The following is a 14,395-nucleotide window of genomic DNA, read 5'->3' on the forward strand; positions in this document are numbered from 1 at the left end:
ACTTAACAAAATGGCAATAAGTACATACCTATCAATTACTTTAAATCTAAATGCTCTAGTCAAAAGACAGCTTGGCTGAATGGATAAAGAACAAGACCCATGTATATGCTGCCTACAAGAGACTTAATTGAGATCTAAGACACACAGACTGAAAGTAAGAGGATGGAATAAAGTATTCTATGCAGAGGGAAATGAAAAGATAGCTGGGGGGTAGCAATGCTTGTATCAGGCAAAATATACTTTAAAAGAAAGACTGTAACAAGACAAAGAAGGACAGTATATAATGATCTAAGGGATCAATTCAAGAAGAAAGAAAATACAACAATTGTAAATATATATGCACCCAACATAGGCACACCTAAATACATGCAGCAAATATTAACAAACATAAAGGGGGAAATTGACAGTAACACATTAATAGTAGGGGACTTTCACATCCCACTTTCAGGGAATTCCCTGTTGCTCCAGTGGTTAGGACTCCACTCTTTCACGGTAGGGGGCATGAGTTCGATCCCTGGTTAGGGAGCTAAGTTCTCACATGCCGCTGGGCACAGGCAAAACAAAAACCAAAACAACACCCCACTTACATCAATGGACAGATCATCCAGACTAAAAATCAATAAGGAAACAGTGGCTTTAAAAAACACATTAGATCAGAGAGACTTAATAGATACAGTTAGAACATTCCATCCAAAAGCAGCAGAATACATTCTTTTCAAATGAACATGGAACATTCTCCAGGATAGATCACATGCTAGGATACAAAACAAGTCTCCATAAATCTAAGAAGATTGAAATCATATCAAACATCTTTTTCAGCCTCACTGGTGTTAGACTAGAAATTAACTACAAGAAGAAAACTGCAAAAAACACAAAGACCTGCAGACTAACCACTATGCTGCTAAACAGCCAATGAGTCACTCAAAAAAATCAAAGAGAAAATTAAAAAATCTGGAGACAAATGAAAATGGAAGCATAACAATCCAAAATCTATGGGATGCAGCATAAACAGTTCTAAGAAGGAAGTTTATAGCAGTACAAGCCTACCTCAGAAAACACAAAAAATGTCAAACAATCTATCCTTATACCTAAAAGATCTAGAAAAAGAACAAACAAAGCCCAAAATTAACAGAAGGAAAGAAATCATAAAGACCAGAGTAGAAATAAATGAAATAGAGACTGAAAAAACAGTCGAAAAGATCAATGAAACTAAGTGCTGGTTCTTTGAAAATATAAACAAAATTGACAAACCTTTAGCCAGACTTATCAAGAAAAAAAGAGAGGGCCCAAATAAATAAAATCAGAGATGAAAGAGAATTTACACCTTACACCACAGAGCTACAAAGGATCCTAAGAGATTACTGTGAACAATTATACACCAATAGAATGGACAACTTAGAAGAAATGGATAAGTTCCTAGAAACATGCAGTGTTTCAAGACTGAATCAGGGAGAAATTGAAATATGAACAGACCAATCACCAGTAATGAAATTGAATCAGTAATTTAAAAAAAACTCCCAGTAAATAAAAGTCCAGTACCAGATGGCTTCACCGGTGAATACTACCAAACATTTAAATAAGAGTTAAGGGCTTCCCTGGTGGCACAGTGGTTAAGAATCCGCCTGCCAATGCAGGGAACACGGGTTCGAGCCCTGGTCTGGGAAGATCCCACATGCTGTGGAGCAACTAAGCCCCTGCGCCACAACTACTGAGCCTGTGCTCTAGAGACCGTGAGCCACAACTACTAAGCCCTCATGCTACAACTACTGAAGCCCGCACGCCTAGAGCCTGTGATCTGCAACAAATGAATCCACCGCAAAGAGACGTCCATGCACAGCAAAGAAGAATAGCCCCCGCTCGCCACAGCTAGAGAAAGCGCACACACAGCAACGAAAACCCAAAGCGGCCAACAAACAAACAAACAAATAAATAAATAAAATTTAAAAAAAAAAGAGTTAACATGGGTCCTCAAAGTATTCCAAAAAATTTCAAAGGAAGGAATGCTTCCAAACTCATTGTACAAGGGTAGCACCATCCTGATACAAAACCAGACAAGGACCCCACAAAAAGAATTAGAGGCCAATATCACTGATGAATATAGATGCAAAAATCATCAATAAAATATTAGCAAACCAAATTCAACAATACATTAAAAAGATCATATACCATGATTAAGAGGGATTTATCTCAGGGATGCAAGAATGGTTCAATATCAGCACATCAATCGATGTAACATACCACATTAACAGATTGAAGAATAAAAGTCATATAGTTATCTCGATAGATGCAGGAAAAGCTTTTGACAAAATTCAACCTCAGTTTATGATTAAAAAGAAAACTCTTCACAAAGTGGTTATGTAGGAAACATATCTCAACAAAATAAAGGCCATATATGACAAACCTACAGCCAACATCATACTCAATTGTGAAAAGCTAAAAACATTTCCTCTGAGATCAGGAACAAGACAAGGAAGCCCACTCTTGCTGCTTTATTCAACATAGTATTGGCAGTCCTTGCCACAGCAATTAGATAGGACAAAGAAATAAAAGGAATCCAGTTTGGAAAGGAAGAAGTAAAACTGTCACTATCTGCAGATGACATTATACTGTATATAGAAAATCCTAAAGATGTCATCAGAAATCTATTAGAACTAATAAATGAATTCAGTAAAGTTGCAAGATACAAAATTAACATACAGAAATCTGTTGCAGTTCTATACACTAACAATGAACTATTGGAAAGGGAAATTAAGAAAATAGAAAACAGTCTCACAGTTATATCAAAAGAGTAAAATAGGTATAGGCCTAACCACAGAAGTAAGACTTGTACTTGGAAAACTATAAGACTTTGATGAAAGAAATTGAAGATGACACAAATAGATGAAAATATATACTGTGGGACTTCCCTGGTGGCACAGTGGTTAAGAATCCACCTGCCAATGCAGGGGACATGGGTTTGATCCCTGGTCTGGGGAGATCCCACATGCTGCGGAGCAGCTAACCCCGTGTGCCACCACTACTGAGCCTGTGCTCTAGAGCCCATGAGCCACAACTACTGAGCCCTCGTGCCACAACTACTGAAGCCTGCGCACATAGAGCCCTTGTTCCGCAACAAAAGAAGCCACTGCAATGAGAAGCCCGTGCACCACAACGAAGAATAGCCCCCACTCGCTGCAACTAGAGAAAGCCTGCATACAGCAATGAAGACCCAATGCAGCCAAAAATAAATAAATAAAATAAATTTATTTAAAAAAAGAAAATATATACTGTACTTATGTACAGAAAGAATTAATATGGTTAGAATGACCATACTCCCCGAGGCAATCTATAGATTTATCACAATCTCTATCAAAATACTAGTGGAATTTTTCATAGAACTAGAACAAATAATTCTAAAATGTGTATCAAAATACAAAAGACCCCAAATAGCCAAAGAAGTCTTGAGAAGGAAGAACAAAGCTGGAGGAATCACATTCCATGGTTTCAAGCTATACTACAGAGCTACAGTAATCAAAACAATATGGTACTGGCACAAAAACAGACATATAGATCAATGGAACAGAACAGAAAGCCTAGAAGTGAACCCACACTTATATGGACAATTAATCTATGACAAAGGAGGCAGGAAAATATACAATGGGGAAAAGACAGCTTCTTCAATAAATAGTGTTTGTAAAACTGTACAGCTACATGTAACTGGACTACTTTCTCACATCATATACAAAAATAAACTCAAAATGGATTAAAGATGTAAATTTAAGACCTGAAACCATAAAACTCTTAGAAGAAAACATAAACAGTGGGCCCTTTGACATCAGTCTTAGCTATATATTTTTTTGGATCTGTCTCCTCAGGCAGGGGAAACAAAAGCAAAATAAACAAATGGGATGACATCGAACTAAAAAGCTTTTGCACAGAAAAGAAACTGTCAAAAAAGTGAAAAGACAGCTTACTGAATTGGAGAAGATATTTGGAAACAATATATCCAATAAGGGGTTAATATCCAAGGTACACAAAAAAGTCATACAACCTTAATGGCAAAAAATCAAACATCCCGATTTAAAAATGGGAAGAGGACCTGAATAGACATTTTTCCAAAGAAGGCAAACTGATGGCCAACAGATACATGAAAAGATGTGCTATATCACTAATCATCAGGAAAATGCAAATCAAAACCACAGTGAGAAACCACCTCATACTTGTCAGAATTGCTATCATCAAAAGGCAACAAATAACAAATGTTTGTGAGAACATGGAGAAAAGGGAACCCTTGTACACTTTTGGTGGGAATGTAAATTGATTCAGCCACTGTGGACAACAGTATGGGGGTTTCTTGAAAAATTAAATGTAGAACTGCCATATAATCCAGCAATTTCACTCTGGGTTTACCTGAAGAAATCAAAAACACTAATTTGAAAAGATATATGCACTCCAGTGTTCATCGCATCATTATTTACAATAGCCAAGATGTAGAAGCAACCTAAGTGTTCATTGATAGATGAATGGATAAAGATGCAGTGTGTATATACACAGTAGAATACTGCTCAGCCATAAAAAAAAAAAAAGAAGCCTTGCTATTTGTGACAAAATGAATGGATCTAGAGGGTATTATACTAAGAGCAATGAGTCAGACAGAGAAAGACAAATACCTGTGGAATCTAGAAACAGAACAAACTGATAAGACAAAATGAAGGCAGACTTGTAGATACAAAGGACAAATGGATGGTTGCCAGAAGGGAGGGGGCCAAATTGGCGAAGGGATTAAGAGGTACAGACCTCCAGTTACGTAATAAATAGTCACTGGGATGTAATATACAGCACAAGGAATATGGTCAATAATATCATAGTAACCGTATGGGAAAAGATGGTTGTTAAACTTACTGTGGTGATCATTTCATAATGTATGCAAATGTCAAATCCTTATGTAGTACACTTGAAACTAACATAATATTGTATGCATACTATATTTCAATTAAAAAAATAAAACATAAAACCTTACTAAGGAAAATAAGAAAAAATTTTAAAAAGCTTTGGCTATTGTTATTTTAATTTTATATATCTTCTGCATTAGTTGTGAGAGTAATGATGTAGGTGAAAATCGCTTTTTTTAAAAAAAAATATTTATTTATTTATTTATTTTTGGCTGTGTCGGGTCTTCATTTCTGTGCGAGGGCTTTCTCTAGTTGTGGCAAGCGGGGGCCACTCTTCATCACTGTGCGCCGGCCTCTCACTGTCGCGGCCTCTCTTGCTGCGGAGCACAGGCTCCAGACGCGCAGGCTCAGTAGTTGTGGCGCACGGGCCCAGTTGCTCCGCGGCATGTGGGATCTTCCCAGACCAGGGCTCGAACCCGTGTCCCCCTGCATTGGCAGGCAGGTTCTCAACCACTGCGCCACCAGGGAAGCCCGAAAATTGCTTTTTAAAGTGAAAGAACTGTGGGATTTTAAACCAAAGTAAGTTTTTTTGATGAATTTATTAGATGTACTTCATATAAACTGTTATCTTTATTAAAATAATAATTTTGTCTTAAAGGTATTTTACAGTCCTGTAAGAAAAGAACCTTATATTAGTTTAAAATGTACAACAATTAAAAAATTGTTTTCCAAAGCAATTCATTTAATACTGAAATCCCTTTCTTTGTAATTGAGGCAAAACTTAAAGAGGGAACTATGGGCTAATAAAATTGTTCCCATGTGAACAAAGCTAATAAAAGATGAGAACTGTGACTGTGTCCCACTGAGAAAGACAAGGCACCTTATTAAAACAAAACAAAACAAAACTGTGAATTATTTTTGCAGAAGTCAACGAAAGGTTCCGTTGTCCTTGAGCACGTATTCCGTCACATAAACCTTGTGGAGATAGATTATTTTGGGCTGCGTTACTGTGACAGAAACCATCAGACGGTGAGTACTATGACTTCATATTAAATTTTTCTTGTATAAATTTCACTGTATCTCTGGCTTTTCCTGATCTTTAGGTTTTTGTAACTGAAAATGACTGAAAAACTTAAACATGTTTTCCATTGCTAATTTCTTTGCATTTTTTCCACTTCTGCCAAAAGTTGTAGAGTTGTAGGATTCATAGCTTATGTGTGTGCAGATTTCTTTGTAGGTGGCTTACATAGTTTCTGTTTTTTCGCAGCCATATTATAGAGAGTACTTTCCCTTTGTGCTGTTAGGAGGACTGAATTAGCCATTTCATGTGTGTTAGGAGCCAAGTGGCTAGTCTCTTGAAGTGATAGGCATTATTGCTTTTTAAGAAAGTAAATGGTTAAAGAGTATTTAAAGAAATACAGTGTAAAAAGGTGCCGATCTAAGTTTTATAAGTTGGACGAGCAATTATAAAATAAATAGGGGTTTTCATTCCTGAGCTTCATGGAATAAGAGTAATAATGGCAACCAAACTTTTGGTGTAGGATGTCATTTGTTCATGAGGATTTAACTGAAGAATTCCTGACTGGTTGGATGGTAGAGAGGTACTAAGAAACCTACCACATTGGTTAGTATAGATTCTATTCGGTAAGACTGAAATGCTGTCTCTTGGTGATGAACAGAGGAAAGACTTTGGAGGTGATGATTTTGAGGTACAAAAGTATATTCATTAATGTGACTTTTGGTTTAAAAGTCTAAGACAGATCTTAACCTCAGATAGACAGTCTTATTTATGCTTATAATGCTTATATGCTTACCTTAAAAATACCGTATTTGACATATCTTTTATTTTTTATCCTGTTAAAATAGGTTTCCTCCTCTTTCTTCCTCAGTTGTCCCAGCCTCCACTGGGTCATCTGGGTCTGGGGTCTGTTCATTGAGATGCATGATTGTCTAAGTGGGCCTTTTCTGTCCTGTTCCCAAGAACGTTCTAGGATGAGAAGAGGCAGACAAGTGGAATGCTATTGATGGCGGTAACTTGTGATTTTTCTTGAGCTTGTTCCATAACCTATTTTGTTTCACATGAGCATTTCACAAAGTAGGAATAAAAGATTGGGTGTGTTGGTTAGCTTTCCATAGGAAGGAATTGCTTTCTAAAGGCGAGTGGTCATTAATGCATAATGCAAAGAAAGGGAGCGGACATACTCAGAAGTTCACTGAATTCTGTCTTGTACAGGCCATAAGTCAATATAGCAGAACTGTAAATCTGTACTGAGAGATTAAATTGAAGGCTATAGAAGATATCTTGCATTACATTCATATTTTTGAAATACCATTTTTCCTAGCAGAGGGAAATTCAGTTTCCTGATTTTATCTAGTATGTCAGACCTTGCCTGGAAAGATCGACTGTCTTGCTGAAATTATATAGACCTTATCTGTCCTTTTTTTTTTTTTTTTTTACATTCCAAAGAAAAAGATGTGAAAAGCTAGAGAATTTTAAACAATGGCTCATATCATTGCAAAAGAATTAGCAGTTGGTATTGGTAGTTAAAGTTTTCTAGGGCTTATTCAGAACAGAGTTTCTTTTCTGTTACCTTTATTCCTAAGGGTTCGCGTCTGTGATACAGGTTTTAGGAGAAAATAAATTACACAATTAGAAGGAGAAAAATGTTAAGTCATGCTTTTTATGTGGTAAAAACATCAGATGTGTAAATCACATGAAAAACTATTTTTTTTTGCCTCCTGAATTTATTTCTTTCTAGTAAACTCAGATAAAATAAAGGTGATTTGTAAACGTGACTTAGTCTTTGTACGTTCAAATGTATTCTCTTATTTTCCTTTTAATTGTAGGAAGCTATGAGAATAAGTTCATTAAAATTTACTCTTACTTTAGGTAACCATTTCTTCAAGGCCTGTCATTTCTGCAGCGCTGGGAGAGTGTGTCTGGGTAGGAACACATGATTCCATTCCTGATGTGCTCCTCTTGGGTTCTGAGGTAGAAGTTGGGATCTCCCTCAGGAAGAAGTGCAGGCAGCCTTTTCACTCTGGAAGGGCAACCTCCCCAACTGTAAGTTTCTGAGGAGATTGTTGGTAAACCTAACTTCATATTTCCCTGTTCACTCTCTATATCCCATAGTTGCTTATGGTAAATAAGAATAACTCTATGTTAGAATAGCACAGGCCATGGGGAAAAGTCCTTGTCCTAAAAATAGAGGAATGATTTCTGTGAATATGCCTGAATTACTGTCCATTAGATGGGATTTTGTTTATTGCTTTACTCTTTCTGCACCCGAAAGTTGATTTTAATGGGGAATGCCTGTGTAACAATCTTTAGTGTAATTAAGATCTACATAGAGAAGACTTCGAGGCCCTAATGGGCACCACTTAGATCAACTCTTGAAGCAAATAAAAAGAGATAGTGGGAAGAGGAGCTGGGGATAAAATGGAAGAAAGATGACAAGGAAAAAGAGATGGTTACATCAGTGAAAAGCTCTCCCTCCTCCTCCCTCCATCAGCAGTGGACCATGCCTTGGGGCCATGCCTGAACTTTGGCTGGGGGTGGGGGAATAAACTGGGCAGCCTGCAGCACTGATAGTCAGCCTGGTGTGGTCGAAGTATAAGCATGCAGATGTAAGTGAGTTAGACTGGCAGTGGCTGCAGAGCTGGCAAGGAAGGGTTAGGGAGGGCTTTATGCCCACCTCAGAGAATTAGTGTGTGTTGCATGAGAAGATGGGCAGCTACCCTAGAGAATTAGGGCGCAACATGCCTGATGAATCTGTCCCTGGGACATGTGGACTCCCACATGGCAGGGAGCTTGTTGTCTGTCCTGGAGAATGGGGGTAACCGAGAGGCCTCAGCCTGTATCAGCCATCACCATTGTTGTCATCAATGTATCAGGAACTGTTGAACATTTTCTTGTGTTCATTACATGCTCAGGACAACTGTACAAGTTAAATATTATTATCTTACCATCACAGATGAAGAAACGGAATCTAAAAAGATTAAACAGTTTCTCCAAAGTCACATAACTAGCAAGTATTAAGATCAGAATTCAAACCCAGTCTTCATGTCTCCAAGACTTTTCATCCACTATAATATCCTGACTTGAATGTGTGTAAGATAAAGAGGTTTTGCATACTTTGGGCACTAAAGAACTCTCTTTTGGGCTTCCCTGGTGGCACAGTGGTTAAGAATCCGCCTGCCAATGCCAGGGACATGGGTTCGAGCCCTGGTCCGGGAATATCCCACATGCCACGGAGTAACTAAGCCCGTGCGCCACAACTACTGAGCCTGCACTGTAGAGCCCGTGAGCCGCAACTACTGAGCCCGCAAGCCACAACTACTGAAGCCCGTGCGCCTAGAGCCCATGTTGCACAACAAGAGAAGCCACTGCAGTGAGAAGCCCGCTCACTGCAACAAAGAGTGGCCCCCGCTCACCGCAACTAGAGAAAGCCCACGCACAGCAATGAAGACCCAACAGAGACAAAAATAAATAAATAAAATAAATAAATTTAAAAAAAAGAACTCTCTATGCAATTTACATATTAATGTTTGTTGAGAAGAGTTACATGGTAATTTCCAATAAGCAAACTTCTCAGATTAACCTGTGGCAAGAGAGCTCATTTAGGCCTTTGTGTGTTGCCACATTCATGTGGTCGTTCAGCTGTTATTTAATGAATACCTAATATATGCAGGCCATGTTCTGGAGCTTTCTATGTTTTTCATGTAGTCTGAGGAATTCTGAGGAAAGTGAATTTACTGCCTGGAATATTAAATGAAAAAATACAGATTTTATGTACATTCCATGGAACCAAGTCCTGGGAAATTCATGTAGCAAACGCATTGATTTAGGTGTTATGTATGTGTAAAGAGTAACAGCTGGACAGAAATAAATCTTGTTAAAGCTAACGTCTCTCTAAGGGTACAGCTGACTTGATTTGGAACACTCTGGGCATCATAATTTCTTAACTTCACTTCTCAGGATGGGTCTGTAAAAGAATCTCTGGAAAATAAAAACAGTTCTTTGTGAAGACACGGTTACTGAGACTGAATTAACACAGTGCCGCCTGCATTACCTCAGGCTTTTTTTTTTTTAGAAAGCACCCTCTTAAAGATGAACCACGGGGGAGACTTCCCTGGTGGTCCAGTGGTTAAGACTTTGCCTTCCAATGCAGGGGGTGTGGGTTCGATCCCTGGTTGGGGATCCCACATGCCTCGCGGCCGAAAAACCAAAACATAAAACAGAAGTAATATTGTAACAAATTCAATAAAGACTTTAAAAAAATGGTCCACATCAAAAAAATCTTTAAAAAAAAAAGATGCACCGTGGGCTTCATGTACTTGCAGTTTCTTTCCTTAAAGACAGCAATAGTGAGAGCACTTAGCCTGGGCCTAGAACCTCCGTTCTCTTCTGCTCTGGCCTGTGTCATCAGGTTCGTTCTTAATCCAGACTGGTCTGTGCGGGGTATGTCTCTTTTATATCTGGGCCGTGGTTCAACTTACAGAAAATTTCCAGCCGTGATGGAAGGTGTCTGTGAGGCCGTCTGTCATAGGGGTTACAAGAACACACCAGCTTTGTCGAATGACCCTGCCACTTACTAGCTATAAATATTTAAAATTCTCTTAAAGTACTGACCCTTAATCTAGAACAGCAGAACTGCCGGGAGAGTGGGCTGCGTCCAGTGTGTTCTAGGCCTGCCTATCCCCAGTTGAGGGGCCGTTCATTGGGAGCACCTTCCTGTTCTCCTCATGGCGGGTGGCCAGCAGCTCAGCTGGGAGTGTCTTTACTTTGACTGGGTACCAGCTTCCTCTGCTCAGTGTCCTAATCCCCAACATCTGTGAATATGTCACCTTATATGGCAACAGGGACTTTGCAGATGTGGCTAAGGATCTTGTGATGGGGAGATTATCCAGGTGTGACCAATATAATTACATGAGTTCTTACACATGAAAGAGGAGGCAGGAGAGTCAGAGGAGATGTGACAGTGGATGCAGAGGTCAAAGTCATGTATTTGCTGGAAGGAGGCCTTGATGCCAGGAAGGCAGGTAACCTCTAGAAGTTGGAAAGGGCAAGGCAAGGGTTCTCCCCTGGTTCCTCCAGAAGGAGCACAGCTCTGCCTACACTTAGGTTTTTAATCCCGGTGTCTTAGTCAGTTTGGGCTGCTTTAACAAATTACCACAGACTGGGTGGTTTAAACAAGCAACATTGATTTCTCACAGTTCTAGAGGCTGAAAGTCTGAAAGCAGGGTGCCAGCATGGTTGGGTTCTGGTGAGGGTCCTTTTCCAGGTTGGGGACAGCTGACTTCTTGTAACCTCACATGGTAAAAGAGTTCTTACAAGAGCACTAATCCCATTCCTGATTGACCTAAGCACCTCCCAAAGACCCTACCTCCAAATACCATCACATTGGGATTAGGGCTTTAACATGTAAACTCCTGGTGGACACAAACATTCAGTCTGTTATACCTACTGAGACCATTTTGGACTTTTGGCCTTCGGAATTGTAAGATAATAAATTTCTGTTGTTTTAAGCCACCAAGTTTATGGTCATTTGTTGCAGCAGCAGAAAGAAACCAATACAGATGGTTACTGTGGGAAGCATTTTATCTTGCTTGCTCAGTGGAAACTTGAGGGCCTTCTTGTTTGGTTTCACCACATTAGGCAGAAACCTGAGCTGCTGTTACTTTCCTGGGTAATAATAGCATATATCCTTCTGCAGGTGCTCAGGATTTCTGTGATTAGGGCTGCATGTTTATCTGCAGATGTCTATGAGTAATATTAGTTGCTGCTTCAAGATTATCTAGATTCCTTATTATGAGGGAGGGATGGTAAGATCTGTTAATGATGGGCAGAGAATTGAAATTATGATACAGGCCTATCCCCTTTAATAATTAGGTGAATTTGAAATTACTCTGAAGCTGGAAGGAACATGAGCTGCCTTTGGGTGTTCAGAAGTTATTATAAGTGGGGTGTGTGTGGTAGAACAGACAACTGCCTTTGGAGTCACAAGGTAGGTCTGAGTCCTATGTCTGCTTCTAAGAATGGTCAAGTCACTTCATTTTTCTGAACATTGAGAATAATGCCTTCCCTGACCCGACATTCAGGATTGTTGTACGACCAAATTAGAGACCACACATATTGTATAAGGTGTTAAACCTTTTGAAGGCCTTTCCTGTTGAAACTAGGATGGAGGAAAACATTGCTGGTGATACATATTTTTAAAAGGTGGAATAGAGGAAAGAAGGAAACAGTCTGGGGGAAAGAAGAGAGAAAATCAAATAAGCTTTGGACTCTGAAACAGCTTTGGAGATTTTTGAAGATGAGTTTTGTTGATATTGAAAGCAGTAATAAGAATAAATGTGATATCTCAATACTACTTCTGGTTTTAAAATTAGTAGTTATAATCACATCCCATTTTAACGTTAGCACTTGAGGTGTCTTTACAAATTACTCCTTCAAATGCAGATTCTATCCAGGTAGAGCTTTTCTCAGAATATGGCATTCAACCTGCTGAATCTGCTGTCCTATGACTTCAGAAGTCAAAGAAGGAGGGAGACAGGTAGCATACAGATTCAGTCAGCATGTGAATGTCCTCTTCGCCAGTGAACTCTTCTTTTCTTCACCAAGACAATAAAAGAAATCAGATGGAAGCCCCCTAACTCCTTAACCCTTCTCACACACTTAGTTGCTCCTTACCCATCCTTTCCTCTCCTCTCAGTGGAAGAGCCCCAGTGCCTCTCCCCTGGATTTTATCACCTCTCATTTCTTCTGCATCTTCAGCCCTCTCCCTCTCTGTTCCCTTTCTTCTGTCAAGGTTTGGGCATGTTTAAATCTCTCACTTTTAAAACCACCCTTCCCCCACTCCCATGTGATCCTTTGTCTACTGCCGTATTGACTCCCTCTGTGTCACACCTAAACTCCAGAAAGCTTTGCCTAAATTCATCACCTCCACTTCTCAAATCTAATTCATCCTTTTTTTAAAAAAAAAAAATTTATTTATTTATTTAGGCTGCTCCGGGTCTTAGTTGCAGCACGCGAACTCTTAGTTGCGTGCGGCACGCACGTGGGATCTAGCTCCCCGACCAGGGATTGAACCTGGGCCCCCTGCATTGGGAGTGCAGAGTCTTACCCTCTGGACCACCAGGGATGTCCCCATCAAATCTCATTCATTCTTAAACTTCTCACAGTTCAGCTTTGATGTCCATCATACACTGAAACGGTCCTCAGGGTCGTCACTAGTTGCTACATCCAAGTGACGCTTTCAGCCCTTATCTTCCTTTCTGTTGTTGCATTGACCCTTGTTCTTAAAATCTTCTCATTTTGCTCTTCTGACAACACGTTCTCCTTTTTTTTCTCTTTTCAAGTTTTCTTCTGGTTATTCCTATTCAATCTTCTTTATGATCACTTTTCCTCTGCCTTTTCCTAAAAATGTTGATATGATTTTGTCCATAGTTTTCTTATGTTCTGACTGAATATGCACACACTTAATGCTACTTCTTCTGGCCCTATTTTTTTCTGAAATAAGTTCCTTAAAAATAATAGAAACTAAACTGTGTATATATTTGTATCCTCCCCACCGCCCCCAAAAGCTCTGAGGATTATTGAGCAAAAATGATCCCATCCATTGAGCTCTAGCAGGCAGGCGCTGCCATGAGTAATGGTATTCTTCTTTGCATTACGATTTGTTGTATTTTGCGGTGTGAGTTTGAGGTTTCACTTTCTGTAACTTTAGCTTCTGGCAAATGCCTGTAATGACTGATAAAATGTGTGTAAGTGATCACACAAGTCCTATTGCAAAGAGAGAAATTAAATTTGTCATGTTGGATTATTACAAATTGAAACTTTTATAGCCAAGACATGGAAACAACCTAAGTGTCATCAGTGGATGAATGGGTAACGATGTGAGATATATGTATGTATAAATAAAGTAATGGAATGTTATTTAACCATAAAAAGAAGGAAATCCTGCCATTTTCAACAACACAGATGGATCTTGAGAGCATTAGGATAAGTGAAATAAGTGAGACAGAGATAGGCAAAGACTGTATGATCTCACTTATATGTGGAATCTATAAAAGCCACACTCATGGATGCAGATAACAGATTAGTGGTTGCCAGAGGTGGGAGGTGGGGGATATGGGTGAAGGTGGTCAAAAGGTAAAATCTTCCAGTTATGAGATGAGTTCTGGGAATGTAATGTACAGCATGGTGACTATAGTTAACAATACTCTTTGTGTATTTGAAAGTTTCTGAGAGACTAGATATTGAAAGTTCACATCACAAGGAAAGAAGACTGTGTGAGGTGATGGATGTTAACTAAACTTAATTTTGGTGATCATTTCACAGTATATACATATATCAAATCATTATGTTGTATGTCTTGGACTAATACAGTGTTTTTATAAACAAATTTCAATGAAGTATAGTTGATTTACAGTGTTGTATTAATTTCTGCTGTACAGCAAATTAACTCAGTCGTAAGTATATATATATTCTTTTCCATTCTGGTTTAGCACTGAATATAGTT

At 39.0% G+C, this 14,395-nt stretch overlaps 1 protein-coding gene across 3 annotated transcripts in view; it reads left to right on the forward strand.

Moving 5' to 3' along the window:
- The window catches only part of EPB41L4A (erythrocyte membrane protein band 4.1 like 4A), a 263,842-nt gene that overhangs the window by 107,639 nt on the left and 141,808 nt on the right, over positions 1–14,395 (forward strand). For all 3 annotated transcript variants that reach the window (XM_059916889.1, XM_059916886.1, XM_059916887.1), the window contains one exon: positions 5,796–5,900. In XM_059916889.1, coding sequence (XP_059772872.1) covers positions 5,796–5,900 — 105 coding nt within the window. The remainder of the gene's footprint in view (positions 1–5,795; positions 5,901–14,395) is intronic.

The sequence above is a fragment of the Balaenoptera ricei genome, chromosome 3 (assembly GCF_028023285.1).
Source record: "Balaenoptera ricei isolate mBalRic1 chromosome 3, mBalRic1.hap2, whole genome shotgun sequence".
Classification (NCBI taxonomy): domain Eukaryota; kingdom Metazoa; phylum Chordata; class Mammalia; order Artiodactyla; family Balaenopteridae; genus Balaenoptera; species Balaenoptera ricei.